Here is a 22,641-nt window from a genome sequence, read left to right on the forward strand (position 1 = left end):
CTCATGCATTTATAGGCCAAGACTTTAATAATGATGTAGGTGTTGTGTCCCTTGTGGTTTGCGCTAGGTTGGCTCAGGGGGTTTCCACTAGCGGAAAAGTGGCTAGCCGTAAGGATCCCGCACGTCACTGAGGGAGTGTTGTTGGTTATACCTTAGAGATAGGGATTGCGTTCGGGTTTACTCCGCCCGGGGTTTTCCGTAAAATGAACTCAGATATTATTTGTTTGTTAAACGCTAACCTAATGAATCTGACTATGCATATTTATTAGACAATTATATGTTATGTCATAGAGCCTTGACGTAGATCATCAAGAATTAGTAGAGCCTTGGCATAGATCGCCAAGAACTAGTATGATAGAATATGTTGTTAGACACAACGTAGTTATGCATAGAGCAAGTATAGAGGAAGTTATGCCAATGACGATCTTAGGTTTCCCCTAATCGTCCGGTTTAGAATCGTGTCATGATTATGTTATGCTAAGGCCTCGATACGTAGAGCGTATTCTTGGCAATGTGGTTTTAGACTCCCCTTAGCCGCCATGACACATATAAGAAGTGAAGCCTATAACAAGTTAAGAATAATCTCATGACGGCCCTAGTATGCACGACCGTCTAAGTATGCAAGTCTCCACACACGTATAACCAACCGGCAAGTTGTAAAGTAGAAACGTGATGACCGCAGGTTTTCCCCGAGGTTACCTATAGCCTAGGATTAGGTGGAACTCACAGAGACATTATGTCTCATCCCAATCCCTTTTGTTTCAGATATCAGGATGGATTAGCAAGCTAGTAGCCGAATGGACGATGCAGCAAGTGTTCGTTCGTACCCGCAGCAGGATGATATGGATATGCAAGGACGCATTTATTATTTATAGAAAAGTTGAGTTGTAATCTTATTTACGAACGCATGTTGTTGTAAAGATAATCATTCAAAGTTTTTATGTTGTAAATTTTTAATGTATCCAGTACTAAAGATAACGCGCATGCTAAACTTCCTAGGTACGTTTAGTATGGGTGTTACAGTTCCAGTTCCAAATCCGCCGCGTTTCTCACCCCAAAACCCACCTCGCCGTTCCTTCTCCTCTTGTTCCGCAAATCATTCCAGAAACCCCAAATCTTCATAAATCCAAAACCCATAAACATTCAGAAATTCCATTGTTCGTGACTGTTACTCGTGTTCCAATTCACCACGTTTCTCCGCAAATCATTGTTTGGGACTCTCCCTTCTACAAAACAAAAAATGTTTGTGACTCTCAAATGGGTTTTTAGGGTTAGGTTCATTTTTTTTTGCTCTTTTTTCAAAAGGGTTTGGATTTAAATTTCTCTTTTTTTCAAATGGGTTTGGGTTTAAAGGTTGAATTTTTTAAGGTTTTTTTAAGGGGGTTTAAGTTTTTTTCCTTCTTCTTTGAATTGGGTTTTTTTATCAGTGATTAAAGGGTTGTATTTTTCTTGTTTTTGTTGTCATATTTGTGTGTGTTGCATTATAAGAGTCACATTCTTTAACAATCAAATCATGTTGGTTAATTTATGTTATTTTGTAAGCTAGGAATAGTATTAGTGGACTGCACAGATTCATTGTATTGATACAAATATCAAATTTGATTTGTTCTTTTATGTTGGAACCCAAGAGATTGTCTTGGTAGATAAGTTTTTTAATGGGTTTTTTGCCTCTTGTGGAGCGTTTTTTTGGCTGTTTTTTTGGGGAGTATGGCCTCTGTTTTTCATTGTTATTTGCAGGTTTTTGTTCATGTTTATTGTTTGTTCGTGGGCGTGTCATTGTGCCTCCCTGCACAGGGTTTTTTTTCTATTTTTTTTTCCTTCGTGTGCTGGCAGTGTTTTTCCTACCCACCTTTTGTAATTTGTATCGTGCCCCATCTTTGTTAACTTAAGAGGAGTGGTGTTGTTAAGAAAGTTTGATGTTCAATTTTTTTTCCTATTTTATTACTTTTGTGTTCTTTCATGTGATGATTATGAAAGACATTACCTTAAAAAGAAAACTGAAAGACATCTTATTAAATTTAGGTCCTCTTATTTTTATGTATTTTAAAATGCATATTAGCATGGTGGATTTCTTCCTTCTTTTGTTTGTAATGTATGTGTTATTTCTGATTTATATGATGACAATGAGCAATGGCAAAACTTTTGGCTCATTTGGTGTGCTCTATTTTGTTAGGGATCCTAAATTGCACTTTTAATACATTTCAACTAATTATTAATTCCAGCTTGTCCATATTTGCAGGGATCAAGTTGAGAACGACGAGTTGTATGTTCAACCTCTTTTTTTGTATGTATAATGGGTTGGATGTTTGAATGGTTTTTTTTCACTTTTGCTTTAAATTGATATTATGTTTTTAATAATTAGTGAACTAATCTTCATTCTTAGCCTTTTAATCAAAGCTTAGTTTCTCTTAATGATTACTTTTTCTTTTCATTTGCAGGTTAACACTTTACATCGTCGATCACTTCCTTTTGTGCTTTGGTTTCGTTCCATTGATAACAAAGTTTTGTGTTTAAGATAAGTTTTTTTGCATTAAATATTGTGTTAGAGTTCTTCTATGTCTAAGCACGCACTTGGTCGTAACTCATTACAAATTAAGTTTCCATAGTTATTGATATGTAAATGATTAAAATGTCCCTTTATCAGCTTTGAACCTCTGACAGTGTTTGTTATTTACCAATACTTTTCGCACAAGGAAAATCATGTCCCATTCACATATGTTGATTACAATTTTACATATATAACAAAGATATAAGAATGAAAATCCAAATTTTGATGGAATAGTTACAGTTATAGTTACATATTAATTTTGTGTAATATTTTTTTTATTTGATTGAACGTTGATATCTCGAACTCAATAGCTACATCGATCTCACTCATTCGGTCGATCTATGAATCTCACTCACTCGGTCACTAGATCTCTGGAGAATTTGATCATATTCCTTCTTCGTCGTCACGTCATGACAAATGGAAGAGAGCATGACAAAAGCAAGGGGGAGAATGCACAATAGAGGCTGCACGAGTTCTTGTGGAGAAAATTGTAAGTAATATAAACGTATCTTCAATGTATATTACATCGAAATTATGGCACATACAATTATCCTTCTAATATGTAATGAGTAATGAGTCTTATTAAGTAATAAGTAAATAAATAGATGATGTCTTTGAAAATTCAATTAGTCCTATTAAGATATCAACTAATAAACAATAGTTAAATGTCAAATGAAGAGTGTGGTTAGTAAAAATAGTAGAAAGAGGAGTAACTTGATCCAATTTGAATTGTGGAGGTGGGGAATCTTTTACAGACAAATAGGTGAGGTTGAGGAATCATACAACCTTCTTTTGTTGTACAGCTTTGTTGTACAACCTGCTTTAACTTGTATGAAACTTAGGATTTATCATGATATGCTTCAATGTTTTAGTACTGTTGATCTGTTAATTCTAGCTGAGAGATATGTTGGTACTTGAAGAGAGAGCCCTTTTTTTGTGTTTTGGTACTGCTAGTGACATAGCATAGTCTTCTTGTTTTTTGTGTATGAACCTTCTTGTTTTTTAGTTGCCGGTGACATAGACTTTTTGTGTATGAACCTCCATTACAAAGCATCCAACTTTAGACAAGAGTTTAAGAAGTACAATTGATACAAATAAAAGGATTGGAATACCAATCAGCTGGTATAAAAAAAATCAAATTGTCCGGCCTTAAATGACTCAATTCAGCTCCATGACACCATTTTGATGTGATTTAACGGTTCTAACCAGTCACAACTATCGCCATTGAAGATAATATTATTCCTATGGAGCCATATATACCAAAGATGGTAAACAATCAAAAGAAAATATTTTACATTCTTTAGCTTTTTCCCTCCTAAAATCCACGAACTCTTTTGTTTTTATTATATATTTTATTTAATAAGTATGTATGTTTTATATTTTTCTATCCCAATATTAATTATTTAAGCACTCCAAAGAAACTTATTTGTCAAAAATTGATAGCAACATGTGTCTTAAAAGATTATCATATGATTGATGATCTAACCTGATCGAAAGAACGGCGCTCAGTGTGATGAGCTGATTATTCTTGAGTGCTTGGAAATGCGGGTGGGGGTACTTGCAGGCACTCTGACGCTCAAGTCAGTATTTTGAGCTTCAAAATGGGGTTAAGGGTTATAATAGATTATACTTTGGGAGACTGTTAAAATCTCCGTAAGCGTCGAGCGTTACAGATTGCAATCATTGGAGGTTATGATTATTTTCATTTGAATCGTTGCTCCGTGTTGCATCAAGCACACCTCCTCGTAGAGGGGATGTGTGAAAAGCATTAATGTCCCAATGCTGGATTAGGCTTGTTTCTTGGGCTTTGGATTGCGAGCATGGGCTTTTAAGAATTCCTAAATAATAGCCCATCAAGTAGTCATATTTAGAGTGAAGAATGATGACTTCGAGCAGTTTAATGTTCTATGCGAGGGCCAATATTTATCCTCGTGGGAAGCTTTTGTTTGGATATAAATCACGATAATGGAGAATTGAGATGTAAGAGAGTATGATGCTCATGATAGATTCACGGTTCGCTTGAAACATCAAAGTTCCATTTTTCAAGGGCAAAGAGACCCGGATGCATATTTAGAGTGGGAAACAAAAATTGAACAATTTTTTCAATGCAACACTTACTCTAATGTTCAAAAAGTGGATGTTGCAGCTTTTGAATTTAAAGATTATGCATTGGTGTGGTTGGATCAAACCATCAAGGAAAGAAGAAGGTACGGAGAGCCACCCATGAAAACTTGGGAGGAAATGAAAAGAATGATGAGGAGGCATTATGCACCTTCTTATCATCTTAGAGAAATAAAAAAAAAAGGTGGAAAAGCTAGAACCTGAAAAAATATTGTAAAGAGAAAATAGAAAGAAGAAAATGATGGAAAGGATTGAAAGAGAGATTGTTGATATCTCTAAAGTACTATAGGAAAATCTCTTTCAAATCCAAAATGATTATAGAGAGAGTAGAAAAAAAAGAAGAAAATAACGAAACTAATGAAGAAGTACATGAAAAAGAAGAAGAAAAAGAAGGTGTTGAAAAAGTCGAGAGAAAAGAAGAGAAAAAGAAGAGTGAGAATGAAAAGCAATAAAAAAATAGTTTCAAGTTTTGGCCTACTATTACACTAATACATTCTTCTAAGTTGGCCTGTGTAGTTAAGTGTTGGGATTCTTCTAATATTTTTCAATCGTCTAACATTTCTTCTTTATGTCATGAAGGAAACAAAGTCAATGAATGAATTTTTCCTCAACAAGTGGAAGAAAATTATGATATTTGGAATGATGATTATATCCAGAAATAAAAGTGGGTGAAAAGCAAACAAATTCTTCCGATAAAAGGTAAGAGCTCTCTAAAGTTAAAGTTACATGTGATGGATTTTATAGATTTGTTTTTGACCTAGGAGGTATTCAAGCTATAAATTCGAGGTTGAATTCTCTTGAAGAGGGAGAGAATGATGTGATCCTAATATGATCTCCCTCAACAAGAAAAATTAAATTATTATAGAAAAAGAGAATCAAATTATTTTTGGTTCAAAGTTTTTATTTTCGTATGTCAATATATATCTGTCTTATTCTTGTCATATCTAGAGTTATGGATGTCCGACTGAGGTGTTCTTTGAAGCGTTGGAAAGGTTACAAAATTATCTGCATTTCACATGTAAGACTTGGAAGCAAAATCGGCTTGTATCATGGGCTAAAATGGGCTTAAAGTTTTGGGACGTGAATAAATTAAAGAGCTGACCAGGATCCAAGCAATCAAGAGCAAGATGTGGAGGCACACACTTAAGGAAAGAAAGAACTGACCAGAATCCAAACAATCAAGAGAAATTATGCGAACTTTCAATGATTCAATCAATTTGTAAACTTTTTGTAACAATTCAGCAACCTAGGCATTTATGTTAGCATTATTTGCTGAATTTATGATTTAGTTTCTTTAAGCTTTCCTTTGTAAAAATACAGTGTGAACCTTTGCGTATATAATGGCACGCGAAAATTGAATAAAGGAACAAATAGAATTTTGATGAAAATTACACTATGTGTATTTTGAGTGAGAGTTTTCTCCTCTTTTAGTTCCTGGATTAATTAGAAATCGCTTATCAAATCTTATCAATGATTTCCGTACCATTGTAGCGATTCTTCTTGGCCTAACATTCCTTCTTGGATTAGAAGTGATTGTGACGCCTTCTTTACCATTCCTTTCCCATATCCATCTTTTTATTTTTACCTTTTATTCCTATACGATTTCAGTTCTTCATCAGCTAGGGTGGGCCATGACCCATCCAGAAAAGTTTAAAAATTAACGACTATAGGTCCATTTTGCAAGATTTTATACAATTTTGCCTCAGTTTTAGTTTTCAGAAGATCCAAATCTCCACAATAAAGTATGTGAAAGAAATATTATGATTCATTTCACACAAATTAAGAAGTGTAATCAATGTTGTATATGAAAGAATTGAAAGAATTGAAAGAAGAGAGTAATAAATAGTTGAGGGTATAGTGGTAAAAATAACATTTAATGCTTTATTGATATTGTAAAGCGACTGATAATTTGGAACAATTTTTTTTATCCAAATTGAGTTATAATTTGGGACGGAGGGAGTAATTATAGGTCTATTTTGCGAGACATTAAACAATTTTTTAACGGTTTTAGTTTTCGAAGATTTCAAAAGTGGCATAGTGATTTTTGTCATGCTTATACTTGGCTGGTTAACCGAGGCTTATAGACCTTCGAATTTGCATGGGTTTCAAATATCTCGTATATTGTCCTTTCAACTGAAAATTCTCTCAATTAACAGTTGTACTATAAAAAAAAGTTTCATAGTTTGTAGCCGTTATAAAATATCTAATTCATTTTTTAAAAAGTATTCACCCTAGCTTTTAGTTAAACTCTATCATTTCAACTTCGTGTTTAATGCTTTTAATTTTGTGTTTATATATTATAGTTTATTTTAGTGACCCATCCAATGGAGGAGCCCGGAAAAAAACCTTGGGTGTGCCATAAATAGTGATGAAGCTTAATTTTTTGTGGGCGGTCAATTTGTTTAGTGTATGAAAATATATATTTTCTTATTTGTACAGTTCATCATTGGTTAGTTCGAATGACTATAAACTTGTTATTTGTTAAATATTGTTCAAATCAATATTTTTAAATCTGAACCGATTACCAACTCGAACAGAGTACAAATCATTGATCGAACAACTAGGTCGTTGATTGAACCTCATGGTTGAATTAAATGACTCGACTTCTATAAACAGATGTATATGTATTAAATTGAATTGCATCAGACGACCGAGTAAAACAATTTAAAATAAAACTTATGACTTATAGTAATGTAAAATAGATCATTACATAAGAAAATATACTAATAATCAAGCACAATAAGATATGGAAAGTAGTGAAATATATTTTTATTTAATAAAGAATTGTACTTAATAAATACTTGTACTTAATGAAGATGCATCACTTTTTGGTTGTATTATATGGAGCATTTGGAAGCAAAGGAACAATAAGATATGGAAAGTAGTGACGGAAGCGCAAGGTTTTGTTTTTGATCGAGCCAAAACACTGCTAGAAGATTGGAAGGCAGCGAGGTCAATGCATGAAAATTCTGTCAGAAGAGAACATCCAGCTTCCAATGTTAAATGGATAAAGCCAAGAGCAGGACGCTTTAAGTGTAATATTGATGCAGCCTTTTTTGAGACAGCGAATCTGGTTGGTATAGGAATGTGTATTAGAGATGAAAATGGTCATTTTGTTTTGGCTAGAACAGATTGTTTCAGTCCCATGTGTGATGTCCATGTTGGAGAAGCATTAGGCCTTTTGTCTGCCATGAACTGGGTTCACTTGTTACAATTGGGAACTGTTGATTTTGAGATGGATGCGAAGAGAGTGGTTGACAGTATCAATTCCAGTCATAGTGATGCTACAGTGTATGGGAATATAATTTCTAATTGTAAAGCTCTCTTTACTCAATTTTATGAAAACTCTTGTGTTGAGTTTGTACGGAGGCAAGCAAATGAGGCGGCTCATAGTTTAGCTAAGGCGGCCTTATCCTCGGCTAGCTCCCAAATATTGGTTAACATACCAAATTGTATTGAACACATCTTACTTAATGAAATGCAATAGTGTTATTCCTTTCAAAAAAAAATACTTGTCAAAAAAATTGTACTTAATAAATACAGTGTTTATACGATTAAATATTTTTATGATATAATGTTATTTAAGGATATTTTAACGTTTATATTATATAGTATGTGTTTTAAAAGAGAGTTGAAGTCCTCTCTTGTATAAAAAATAGAGTAAAGAGTTAATTGTGCCAAAAATAAGTGTAAAGAAGGATTGTTTTAAATTGAACAAAAGAGTTGTTTTTTATTAACCAAAGATCATTTCAATTATGAATTTATTTAAGGCTTATGCGTGCAGGATCAATCATTGAGATAGAGAATGTTTTTTCTTTTTTAATAAAAAATAGAAGAAAAAAATGGCTCAGGCAAGAGTTGAACCATGCACAGTATGCTTGCCAAAAAGCCTCTTAACCACAGAAACACACTGCACAATTGATAATCAACCGCACAAAATAATATATACACCTACTAATAATTATTATTTTTGGGGTGGGCCATGGCCCACCTTGGCCCATGAGGTGCTCCGCCTCTGGATCCACCCAAGTTTTTTTTTTTGGGCTCCACCACCGATCATGTTGAACAAACGTCACACTCATTTTTAGATAAACCTCACAAGCTGATTTTGCGGCGTTGTGTTAAACTCAACCACAAATTTTAAGATGGTATCAAAGCCTCCCGAATATCCGTTGGACCACCTGATATCAAGTTTCCGCTATCGAATCACCCGCCATTTATATATTCATGCCCCAAATCCAATAGTGTTAGGTCCAATTACGAATTTTACTTAAAATAATCTTCCTATATCATGCTGAACAAGCATCACACTCATTTCTAGTTTAACCTCACTATCATTGTCGATATAACTGCTTTGCGTTGTTGTTATTTAATGAAGTAGTACTTGTTATGCATGTATTTTTTATGCATAGTTCATAAATAAAAGCAGAATGTTGGGTGACTTCTTACTTGATTATTTAGTTTGCAGCTATGCAATCATTTGGCCATTTGGTAGTGTGGCTCTGACTAACTGTTGTGATGTTTTCTCTTCCTGCCAAGCTGTTGCTCCTTTGTTTATTCGTGACATATGCTTGAGTCTTTTTCAATGCTAACTAGTTACAAACCCGTGCCTCGCACGGGTTTAATAAAGTATCTTGTAAAAAAAATTGTTTCAAAGGAAAAATGAGCAAATTAATGAGTATTTCATAAAAATTATAAATCTTTATCAAAATATTTATGAAAGTTTTACCAAATCTTGAATAGAGATTAATATTTGTGAAATTGTGATAATTGGTAAAATAATTAGAAAGGGTAAAGGGTATAGCAATAAATTTATTAAAGAATTAAAAATTTGTTTAAACTTATTTTTGTTACAATTTAGGCCTAAAAAAAATATTGGACTTCGTTGAGTTTCTCTCTAATTTGTTTTATCAGGCTTGAAGCTATGACTCTGAGTTTGAAAACTGCAAAATTCACGAAAATTATTGAAGAAACACTATAAACAAATAAACGGCATCATCAAAAATTAAATCATATTTGGCTGTAGTGATCAAGCAAACAAAAAAAGCAAGCATATTAAATACCTATAATCAATGGATTCTAATTGCATAGAGGCGACACTTATACTTTCTGTGTCTGGTCATCAATGAGAGTGATTGTTTTGCGCTTTCCTTTCAGAATTGTTCTTGACACCTCGTTTGGGAAATGCTAAACAGGGAAATAACTGTAATATTAGTCTAATGCATATTAACATGGATAAGATGTATGCGAAAATAGTTACACATAATTAAAATATGAAGGTAGCATAACTGATTTTAAGCTAAAGAAAATGTACCATGACTTCTAATTTATCTTCCTATTATCTTCCTATAAAGTCTAGATAAATGCATGCATGTGAATTATATGTACCCCGTTGACCAATTAACATTGTTGAAACAAATGGAAATTAAGCATCACTCCCGCATGTGCATCTATAGCTAGCACCATTTGACATTGATGTCTTCGAACATTTGGTGCAACTCTCATAATACCATCCAAGCTGGTTAGGATTGAATTTGGTTGTTTTCCAAATAGTGATGTAGTATGTACGTTGAGAAGAAGCCGAACTCTGACTTAAGTTCTGATTGAAGTTTTGACTCTGAGCTTGAGAAGTGTTAAGGTCACGACAACAATTCAAGAAACATGGTCAAAAAACAATTAAATCAGATTGTGCAATAATAAGTTACTTTAACACTGTATTATGAAGTCTTAAACTTCTCAACAACCGGATGATGTAGGTTGATGAGTAGCCTCGATCCTGACCAATTGTTACATCTATTTGGGTTGTCATTGACTACAAAATGGAAGCAAAGTACTCAAGGTAAATAGATGGTAAATGATAAAGCTACGGAGTATTTTTCCCATAGTGTTACATCAACTATATTCCCACTACATAAGGAAAGACATCTTTCAGGACATTATCAAACTTATACAAAATCCTATCATCTGATGCTGACAAATTATAAAATAATACCTTTTATCTTTCAACACAATGTTCGTACACGGTTTCTTTCCAGTCCCAATTGGCGTTCTCTTGACAATCTCATGAAGAAGCCCGATGATCTCTTAAAAAAAATTACATATATAAGAACATTATAATCGGCGAAAACACAGAAATAAATTAAAGCACATAACTATACCATATAAAACGTCAATTTTGAATTTTCCATCTTGAATTTCCTTAAATGACTTAAAGCAAAATTCATGAGTAAGAACATTAGTTAACTTATCATACTTCTGCACCTTTGTACCAGAACCAAAAACAACCTTAAAGGGATTAACTGCAATGTCATTATCAAACACATGACAATTATACAAGTATAAGTCTTGTTTTCCTCGATCAAAACCTTCCAATGCTCCAATTCTCTATATCGAGTTATTACATGAACTCGATCACCCTAAATCTGAGAAAGAAACCAAAAAATATAAATAAATCAAAATGTACACTAATAAGTAATATTGATAAATCATAAAGGAAATTACAACAAATCTTAACTAACTCATCTAACCTTTGCATCACAAAAAATGAGCTTCATATGTTGATTCTCATTACTACCAGTCACAATCCAAGGATCCAGCACTCCAAATTTTATTTTACAAATGTCCAAATCATTTTTTAGATCCTTAATGTAGTCATAATCCATTGAAAATGAAAGTCCTATTTAGAAATACAATAATACATTATTTAATTGTATTCCCTTTGTTCATTCTGATATCGAAAGAAGCTAACATATTTCTATGTGATCAATTTTTGTATCATCAAATCAACCTGATCTTAAATGGACAAATATCCTTTATACATTCTAATCTGACTAAGACAGTTTTTACTCTTTGGAGCCTCAAAATCAAACAACAAATGTCTTAACAACTCTGGAGGTTCTGGCAAAGTTGGTAATGGAACTTTTCCCTTACCACAGCACAAAAAAAATTTGGGATTTGCCATATGTTCGCTCTTTTTAAGTCGTTCGTTGTACCACAAACAGGCGCCGCAATAAGGACACTCAAATAAAGGATCTCCAAGATCTTCATAACTTGCTACATTTAACAAAAATAAAGAATTATGACAGAATTGCAAATCTGTAAAATTTAATGAAGCTTCCACTTAAACAAAATCTTACGTTGATTAGATAATCCATTATTATTCTTTTGTTCAAATTGTCCCCATCCATCATTATCTTCACTTACAGAATCATAATCACTGCTAGATACTGCAAAATAAATTTTTTAATTGTCAATGAGCCATATGAAACACCAGAATAGAATTTATTAATTGATGAATCTGATTACCTGAATTTTCCCATATGGATTATAATCCGAATCAGTTTCATCTTCACTTTCAAAATCATTATTGTTCTTAGGGACAAAGACTTGAGAGACACGTTTTTTAATCGAATCTTGTAAAGGCATGCTTGAAACCACATCATCATGTGCAAGATTTTGGACCAAATTTGTTTCATATTGACTAATAATTTGAGATTTGTTAGATGTATACTCTTGAGATTGCATTGGAGTTGACGAATCTTTCTCAATAGAACAACTTGCATCAACATTAATCGGAAAATGTTCAACGCCTCTTATTTGATCATGCTCTACCACTCCAATTTGATGCAATCGTCTGCGCTTCAAATAACCTGCGTTAATAGGAAAAATTATTTAATTAAATATAGGTTAAACACTAATTTATCTCCCATATATTTTTAAAACAACGACGTACCTAGATAAAAATTTATGAAATTATATAGTACTGTTATGGACCGGCCAAAAGGATCTTTGGCCCATTACTTAGCCCAATACAATCCTGAGCCCAAACTTCACGTTTGGTAGCATTACTTGCAACACACCTCCTCTCCGCGACGAGGGTGCACGGAGCGAGAAAGACCGGTTCTAACGAACCCCAACGTCTCTTTGCACGTTCCCGCAATAAACTCTCTGGCGGTTACACTTCCCACGATTTCGTAACCGCCAGAACCAGGTGTGCCATTACAACGGCTCTGCAGCCATCCACCTCTATAAATAGGGGACTCAATGCAGTCCCCAAGGTAGAATCTCTTCCTCCCTCTAAACCCTCACTCTATGATCTCCACTGACTTGAGCGTCGGAGTGCCTGCAGGTACACACCCCCCATCCGCTCCAAGAAGCATTCTGACGCATTCCACCACCGTCATTACCACCACATTGAAAGCAAGGGCAGTCACCTTCTGATCAGGCACGATCAGTGGCACCGTCTGTGGGAAATATATAAGCTCTCGCCGTTTTTATACTCCTAAAAACAAAAGCTTTCCAGAAAAATACACCATGGCTGCCAACGGTGCCAACTCCCAGATACGAAGTGAGATACGCATCCCTCAACGGGATGGCATGACATCTTCACCTTCACTTGTGGATACACCCATGGAGGAACCAGCTCAGATAGTTCCTCTCCAGCAAAGACCTCTGCAGGTTCCTCTACAGCCTACAGAGACACCTGGAGATGTTACACCAATTACTGCACTCATCGGTAACCTGATCCGCACGGTTCAACGATAGACGTCGTTAGTCGAGGAACAGAACCGACGCATGATAGATCTGGAGCAAACGCGCCAACTAGTTCGAACCAAACAGACTCTTTCCCCATTACGTAGCAGAAGAGGAGGGAGCCCTCGCCGGTCATGCTCCAGATCCCCGCGACACTCGGTGAACATCGGATCTCCTAGTTACACCAGGAGATCAACAAGAAGGAGATCTCCATGACGGTCTCCACCCAGGCGATCTCCGCCCAGGCGCAACGGGCGCTCTTGGTCATCCTCCAGTTCAGAGGACACTCGTGATACCCGAACTGACCGTAACGCTTACGGTCCATTCACACGGTGTATCCCGGAAGCTCCTATTCCCCGTGGACAGGAAAAGCCTCCGCAGATGGACTCATACGACGGGACAACCAACCCGGACGAACACATCGAGAATATCGAGGCAGTTCTCACTTACCGATTGGTGCAAGGCGCCGTCAAATGCAAGATTTTCATCACCACACTGAGACGAGGAACTGTTACGTGGTTTAAGAACTTACGGAGAAACTCCATCAACTCATGGAGCGACCTCTGTCACGAGTTCACGACCCATTTCACTGCGTCAAGGACGCAACCAAAAATGGTGGCATCCCTCGAAGCCATCGTCCAAGGAAGATTCGAACCCCTCCGAGACTACATTGAAAGGTTCAACAAAGAAGCTGTTCAGGTACGAGGTGTCGATGAAACGATAAAGCGGTACCTCATCGCCAAAGGTCTGCGCGAAAGCACAGACGTGAAGAAGGTTGTCCGCCTGGATCGCCCAAGGACTCTTAACGAGTTCCTAGCGATCGCCAAGATCTACATTGCTTACGAAGAAGAGCTGTATGCGGACATCCTCAACAAATCTAGGAAGGAGGAGTCTGCTGCTGAAACCTCCAAAAAGCCCTTCCATGAGAAGATGAAGGAAGGCAAAGTTGCTCAGGAAAGCAAGAGGCCCAACGGTCACTTCACCGATTACACTCCTTTGGCCATGTAAAGGGAGAAAATCCTCGCCAAGATTGTTGTGGCCGATCTAAATGAAGCTGGCATGAAGCCACCAAAAGCTCCATCGCAGGAGAGGAAGGGGGTCGACTAAACAAAGTACTGTCAATTCCACTAATGCCACGGTCAGACCACCAATGACTGCATCCATCTGAAGGATGCCATTGAGCTCCTCATCTAGATAGGTCGGCTCAAGCAGTTCGTAAAGAACCCAGAGGCGGAAAGAAAGACCGTCGAGCTCATCGATGACGATTCTGAACTTGGTAAAACCATCACCATGTCCGTGGAACATCTCGGTGATTTCCCTGACAACGTGGAAATCACCCCCTACTCATGCACCTGGGAACAGTTCCCCACTGCCAATGTCATCACTGGAGGAACAATGAATGTCTCCATGGGAAGCATGAAGAGGAAATTCGTAGAGCTCATGAGTGTCAACTTGATGGCCCCCTCCAACCACGGAGGAAGCCACCTTTGGCGTTCTATGATTCAGAACTTCCTGGTGGAGCTTCAAATTCCACCATCCCTTTGCTCGTGCGAGCATCGATGGCCAACGCAGACGTCCGACGAGTCCTGATTGACACAGGGGTCTCGTGCGACATCATGTACACCAGCCTGTTTAAAACTCTCCAACTGATGGAGCAGAACCTCTCTCCCTATGTTGGAAATGAACTTTACGGCTTCAACGGCTCGTCTACTCAGCCATGAGGGTACGTGGAGCTACTAGTCACCTTTGGCAAAAAGGAGGCCAAGAAAACGATAAAGGTCCCATTCTTGGTGATCGACTGCCCTTCTCTCTACAATTGCATCATAGGAAGAACCGGGCTTGCCCAACTAGGGGCCGCATGTTCAACTGCTCACCTGAAGTTGAAATACCATGCAAAGGATGGCATCATCGCCTTTCTCAACGGAGACATCGAAGTTGGAAGAAGATGTTTCCTGCAAGCTAACAAATCCCAGAACTTGGTTTCCCAATCCAGCAAACCTGTTGAGGACAAAGGGAAAGCTGTTGCGAGCGCTCTGGACGCCAACTTGGTCCAACTTGATCCCAGTTTCACCAAGGAAGACCTTAAGGAACAAAAACGGGAAAAGAAGGATTCGCTCAATGCGAAACTTCTTAGACATATTCCTAACGGTGAGTTCGAGCTGGTCCCCTTCGGAAACGACCCCTCGAAAAACTTCAAGATCGGCAAGGACCTTCCCGAACTTGTCAGGGCACAGCTGATCGCCTGCCTCAGGGAGAACGCCGACCTATTCGCATGGAGCGCGGCCAACATGCCCGAAACTGACCCTAGCGTCGCTTATCACCAGCTGACAGTAGATCCCGGAGTTAGCACTGTAGCCCAGCGACGTAGAAAGCAGTCTCCTGAAAAATCAGAGGCTGCAGAAAAAGCTGTAAAAGCCCTCCTAGAGGCAAATTTTATTTCTGAGGCCAGATACACTACCTGGCTCTCCAATGTTGTATTTTTCAAGAAATCTAATGGAAAATGGCGTATGTGTGTTGACTATACCGGTCTTAATAGGGCCTGCCCTAAAAACGCATATCCCCTTCCTTGCATCGATAAACTCGTAGATAATTCCTCCGGCTATAAACTTTTATCCTTCATGGATGCCTATTCTGGGTACAACCAAATACCCATGGCTGAAGAAGATAAAATGAAAACAGCCTTCATGAACGAATCAGGGGGGCCACTTATCAACGAATGATGAACAGAGTCTATGACAAGACATTTCTAGGCGACATTCTTGAAGTCTACATGGACGACATGATCGTAAAATCCCAACAAGAGGTGGATCGTGCCGCTCACCTCAGAAGAGTGTTCGAACAAACTCGGAAGTACAACATGCGACTCAACCCAGAGAAGTGCACCTTCGAAGTCCAAGCGGGTAAATTCCTTGGTTTCTACCAGACGGAAAGAGGAATTGAGGCGAACCCGAATAAATGTCGCGCGTTTACTGAGCTCCCAACGCCCCACTCCAAAAAGTGCATCCAAACGCTCAACGGAATGCTAACTGCCCTCTCCAGATTCGTGGCTAAGTCCGCTCAACACTGATAAGTGCTAGGAAGTGATATTTTCTTGTTATATTTTAAGCACTTTTTGTTACTTGCTTTGCAAGTTATTGAAGGAAAAGCCGAGAAATAACCGTTAAATGCCTTATTACGCTTTATATATCTTACTCTATCCTTTTATGCAAGAATTTACCCCAAGACACTGAGAAAAGACCAAAAATCATGAAAAAGTGCAAAATGGCAGAAGCTGATCCAGGAGGCAGTGTGTGCTCGCACTCAACTCGCAATTGCGAGTATCAGTTGCGTGTAACTCGCAGTTGCGAGTTCATTAGCTCACAGTTGCGAGTTAGGGCGGTTTAGCCCTCAGAAGGTGGTGTGGCAGCAGCTCATTGGTCCAGAAAGAGCAACTCGCAATGGCGAGTGGCGTAGCTCGCAGCTGCGAGTTCAGGCAGAGCAGAAGTCTTTAAATAGCCCACTTGTTATTCCTTGAAAATATCTTGATATAATCTTAGGGCTTGATATTTTCTTAGTTTTTTCTCTTAGTTTTCATTTATAGTTTTTAGAGAGAGAACTAGGGCTAGTGCATATAGAGTGAGAGTGATTTGAGTTGGATTCCTCCTCCTTTGTGAGACATCACAAGTTGTAATGAATCTTTCTCTTTCAATCCATTCTTGCAAGGCTTCCATGATGATGAGTAGCTAAATATCTTTTGTTGGGATAAGAGGTACTTGATCTTTGCTAACATGTAATCTTTTGATCTCTAAATATATGGTTCTAGCAATTTTATATTCAATATTGTTGTTATTCTTGTTCTTAATACTTTCAATGAGATTTAAGATGATTTGGACACGAACTCTTGAATCTAGACCTAGAGTAACAATCTATCTTAGGTTAACTTACTTGACATCTTTGGTAACCATTGATAATCACCTTTAATCAAGAGTTTAATGCTTTTGGACATTTAGTCAGGCTGGACACGGTCGATTAAGTTATCCGATCGTCTTTGTGATCGTTTAAAGGATTTGGACACGAATGTTTAAACGATACCTTAGAGATAATGATATCGCTTTGGACACGAAGGATATTGTAGAAATGATTGTGATAATTTTGATTATAAAGCTAGAATTCGTATGGATCATTAGGTTATGTGTGACGCTTGGTTAAGGAACTCTACTCCTAACAAGTTTCAAGCCTTATTAATCTCAACTTTTACTTTTGCAATTTAGTTTAGCTATTTACAATTGAAACAAACAAGTACTCTTAATACTTGGAATGATATTTGATGTTGAACTGTCCTTGATATCGCACTAATCCCTGTGGAGACGAAACACAAATACTTATCTTGTTTGATGCAAAACTACTTCATCAAACACGCCCTTCCTTCCTTCAAACTCTTGAGGAAAGAAACGAAGTTCGAATGGACAGAGGAATACGAGAACGCTTTGAAGCATCTCAAAGAGAGCCTCTCCGCGCCACCAGTACTCTCGCGACCCGACCAAGGTGAAGTACTATACTTATACCTATCCGTCTCTTCTGACGCGGTGAGCGATGTACTCATCAGAGAAACGGCGGAGGGACAAAAACCAGTCTACTTCACCAGTAAAGCACTGCTAGGGCCAGAAACGAGGTACTAGAGAATCGAAAAGGTAGCTTTCGCACTCCTCACAGCGGCCCGAAGGTTGAGGTAGTACTTTCTAGCGCATACGGTGATAGTCCGGACGAACCAACCCATCAGGCAGATCCTGGGTCACCCAGATGTAGCCGGTCAGATGATGAAATGGTCACATGAGCTATGCGAGTTTGACATACATTACGAATCTAGAAAGGCACTGAAAGCACAAGTGTTCGCCGACTTCCACGTCGAGATGATTTTCCTAGCCGAGGATGACTCCGAGGAATGGACCGTCTTCGTAGACGGATCATCCAACTCCAAGGGACCTTTGTAGAAGATAACAAAGGTATCGTTGTCAAAATTTCTCTCGCTTTATCTTTCCCTGTAACCAATAACACTGCAGAATGTGAGGCCTTCCTGGCTGCCTTACGAACCGCCCAAGACATGGGGGCCAGAAAGGTGACTTCCCAAGTCACGGGAGAGTTCCAGGTGAAAGAAGACCACCTCCAAAGGTACGTCCAGTTAGTACTAGAGAAGATGAAAGGATTCAAAACTGTCGAAGTAGTTCCTCGCGAACAGAATACTCGGGCAGACATTCTTTCAAAACTCGCAAGTACGCGAACTGCAAACGGGAACAAAACCGTAATACAGGAGGTTCTCAACAAACCAAGCATCCAAGAAAAAAATCTCAATCGTAAGACATCAACTCAATCATCGGGATGAAAGATTGGAGGGGCCCTATTTCTTGATACATAGAAAATGGGGAACTCCCTTCCGATCCGCACGAAAAAACAAGGCTAAAACGAAGGACCTGCTCATTCACTTTAGTGGAAGGAACCTTATACAAAAAGGGTTTCATTACACCACTTATCAAGTGTCTGGGACCTAACGAGACCCATGAAGTCCTCGCCCACATCCATGAAGGCATCTGCGGACAACATCTTGGTGCCAAAGCTCTCGCAAAAAAGGTCCTACGAGCCGGATATTATTGGCCTACCATGTTAAAAGATGCCCAAGATTACGTGAAACTTTGCGACAAATGCCAGCGACACGGGGACATGCACCTAGCACCCCCCGCTGAGCTAACATCCCTAGTTTCCCCTTGGCCCTTTGCATGGTGGGGCATCGACCTTCTGGGACCATTCCCTAAAGCCACCGGACAGCTGAAATATCTGGTAGTCGCCATCGACTACTCAACAAAATGGATCGAGGCTGAACCACTGGCTAAGATCACGGCTAAAAATGCACTCCGTTTCTTCAAAAGGAACATTCTAGCAAGGTTTGGAGTACCGGCTTTAGTAATATCCGACAATGGAACACAATTCACGGACCAAAAGGTTCCAAGATTACCTAAGGAATATCGTCATCAGACAAAGCTTCACCTCCGTCGAACACCCTCAAGCCAACGGCCTCGCCGAGGCCGCAAACAGGGTCATTCTACGAGGGATACGAAGAAGGCTAGACGCATCCAAAACCCAGTGGGCTGAAGAGTTGCACGCGGTCCTCTAGGCCTATAGAACTACTCCCCACTCCACCACTGGCAAGTCACCTTTTCGGCTCACGTACGGGACAGAAGCAGTCATACCAATTGGGTTAACAGAAGTCACTTGGCGAACTGACGCCAACACCGACTTCCCGACCAACACGGCGAATCTGCGTGAAGAGCTCGAATTTGTCGACGATGTCAGAACAAATGCTACCTTGCGGGAAGCAGCGCTAAAACAAAAAATAGCCGCTTGCCACAGCAAGAAAGTCAGAAAAAGAGAGTTCGAAGTGGGCGATCTCGTTCTCTGACGAAATCAAAATGATACTGAAGAAGGGAAACTCGTTGCCAACTGGGATTGGCCCTACAGAATCCGAATGAAAACCGGAACGGGAGCTTACAGACTCGAAGATCTCCATCAAAACACAATTCCAAGGACTTGGAATGCTGAAAAACTCAAAAAGTATTACACTTAGATGGCAGACAACACCAATTTACTCTAATGTACGTACTTAGTTCTATGCAACGAACTCCTCGCTCTCCAAACGAGCAAGTAAACGGAAGAGGAAAGTTGTGCCACTCCGAATCCAAAAAGAAAAAGGATAAGAGAAATTTATACAATAAATTCTCTTACTCCTCAGTATGTACGCTTACCGCTGCGACATCACTGCTCGGCATGTTAGGTAGAACCCCAGCTCGCGATGGGTGATTCACGCCTCAGTGCGTTGAACTTAGAATGATTTCTTCGTTCATCCGCTGTTATATGTCCGAAACACAACTTTGGACACACATTCAGATAAATGATCTCTTGGATGTGCAATACTTCCAACTAATACTCCGCGTAACAGTTGGAACCCTCCTACCCAAACTCTTCCTTGCAAAACAACGCAAAGGTAAAACTTTCCAAACAAAGTGAATAATTACCTGGGAAGAAAACGGCAAAACTTTGATTTCAACAAGTGAAAGTAACAGGCAATCAAGCGGGCGTGCTAAACTCTCCAGTCAATAAATCACTTCGTCGAAATAATGACTGCGGGGGGGGGGGGGGGGGGGGGGGGTAACAAGCTTCTCCTCAAAAACCTCACATTTCAAAAGCGAGCAACAACACAAGCTAAACAAGTAAGCGCATACGAATTATTGCAGTCTGTGAAACACACAAGATAGCTAGTTCGCTCTCAACAAATACTTCAAACGGTATTAAAAAACCCTCACACAACAAGCAATCAGATTCAAAACATTATACTTGAAAATAAACCATGCATTTTCAAACAAGTGTAATTGAGAATAATCTAATTGTATTATAAAGGGTGCTAAAACCACTAAGGGCGTACAATGTCATTACAAGCACATTTGTAAACGAAAAATTAATTACAAGGCCTCATCAGGTTTGGGCTTCATCAACATGCCCATCATCTTCTTCCGAATCAGGGGGCGGAGTAATCACCCCATCTTTCACTTCGCTAAGGGGATGAATTCCTTCGAAGTTCAGCTTGATATCCGGGTTCACCACCTTCAGCTGAGCCACCGCCCGATCAAAGCCAAGCTTGACGGCGTCCACCAAGCTTCCTTCCATCTCTCCAATCCTGTCCACAAGACCAGCACGCCGCAGGACAGCGAGGTCTTCTGCCTCATCCTCCCTCGGGAGGTCCGCCTTCTTCAGAGCTTCCTCCGAAGACACCTTCACCTCAGCCAGCTTCTGGGAGGAGTCAGCTGCTTGCTCAAGAGCAGTCTGAGCTTCAGCCAATTGCTTCTCCATTGATCCTTTGATCCTCCTCAAGAGCAGCGATCTTAGCAGTCAAAACATCCCTCTCCTGCGCCAGAGCATCGACCCGAACTTCACTCTCCAGCGAAGCGATGTTCAGGGCAGCAGCGACCTCCAAAGCCTTCATAGTAGCAATAACCCCATCGGTTATCGTCTTACTCCGGCCAGCTGGACCAAGGTCCTGGATGATCATCAGCTCAGGGTCATCCAAGAAAAGGGTCGACTGGGGACCGCACAGCTCCGGCTCAGACCGTACTTTTGGAAGTTGGAGGAAGTCTCCTTTCTCAGAACGGACAGGGACGGCCTTGATCGGCGTGATTGGGTCCTCGGAGGGCGCTCTCACTTTCTGCCTCTTCGCAGACTCATGCACCAGCTCTTCAGAAGGATCCTCGCCTTCCAAGTCCACCATAGGACTAGAGGTTGGGCCAGCACCAGAGCCAGCTCTGAGGTGCTCCAGAGACTGGACGTTCTTGCTCCGCTTCTTAGCGGATATCTTCTTGCTCGCCGCATTCACAAGAGCCCCCAAATCTTTCATTTTTCCTGCAAAATAAAGAAAGGGAAATTTTGTCAGATAGGGGAAACAAAACAAGAATAAGGCAGGAAGACAAGCAACTGAAAGACGAAAGGAAAATATAAACTACCAAGGCAGTCTTCAAAGTCGATATAAGTAAACAACTCATAAGTATTGATGAGGCGGGGATCTGTTACTGGGGTTCCGTCCGTACTCATCAAAAGGTTTAACCGTTTATCAGTCTTACCCCTCCGCGGGAGAGACTGAACAAAAGCCCAAAGTTGCTGACGCAGGCCTTTTTCTTCATCGGCAAGGTTGGCAATGGTTCGGCCAAAGTCCCTCGGCTCATAAGCAAAATGGTCCTGAGACCAACATAAATGGAAGGAAGGACGACGCTCCTGAACGTCATCCTTCGCAACCTCCAAGAGGTTATCTAGAGCAGCCACACTTTTCGGCCGCACCAAAAAGAAGCGTTCTTTAAAGCTCCGAACTTTCCCAGCGAATATCTCAAACATCTTCTGGGTTTGGCGAAAGGAAACCCAATCCGCGCCCCGTTGCACGGTGAAGAAGGAGAAAAAGACATTTTTGGAAGCATGAATGCAGAGATAATCGCACAACAACTCGAAGGCCCTCAAAAAGGCATAAGAGTTGGGATGGATCTGAGTAGGGGACAGCTTGGTCCAACAAAGCATCTCTCGCTGGAAATTAAAGAAAGGGAGCTGAAAATCGATGTCTTTGAAAACCACTTCATACATAGGAAAGACATAGTTTTCATATTCCAAACACACCCGGTCGGACGTGCTCGGAAGAATCAACTCCCAGTCTTCTACTCCGCCGATGGTCCCAAAGGGGGCCTCACCCACGCCGTCGACAGCGAAAACAGATTCTGTTTCTAAAGGCTCTTCTCCCAGCCAAGAAGTAGCAGACGCGACAGCTCCCTCATCCGCCATGAAATACCTGAAAAAGTAAGGGAAAAGTGAATCCAACATTCAGATCCACCCTTCCTTCACCCATCAGGTCGGCCACGGCAAGGAAGGGATCAAGCGCT

General features: G+C 39.5%; 1 protein-coding gene across 1 annotated transcript; it reads left to right on the forward strand.

Moving 5' to 3' along the window:
- The first annotated feature begins 7,625 nt into the window (after positions 1-7,625).
- On the forward strand, positions 7,626-8,156 carry LOC146929543 (uncharacterized). Its single transcript, XM_085707350.1, has one exon. It carries the CDS (start codon positions 7,626-7,628, stop codon positions 8,154-8,156), a length of 531 nt encoding a protein of 176 aa, XP_085563476.1.
- Positions 8,157-22,641: the final 14,485 nt, after the last annotated feature.

Source organism: Medicago sativa, chromosome 4 (genome assembly GCF_051527215.1).
Source record: "Medicago sativa cultivar Bolivia chromosome 4, Bolivia_mono, whole genome shotgun sequence".
Classification (NCBI taxonomy): Eukaryota; Viridiplantae; Streptophyta; class Magnoliopsida; order Fabales; family Fabaceae; genus Medicago; species Medicago sativa.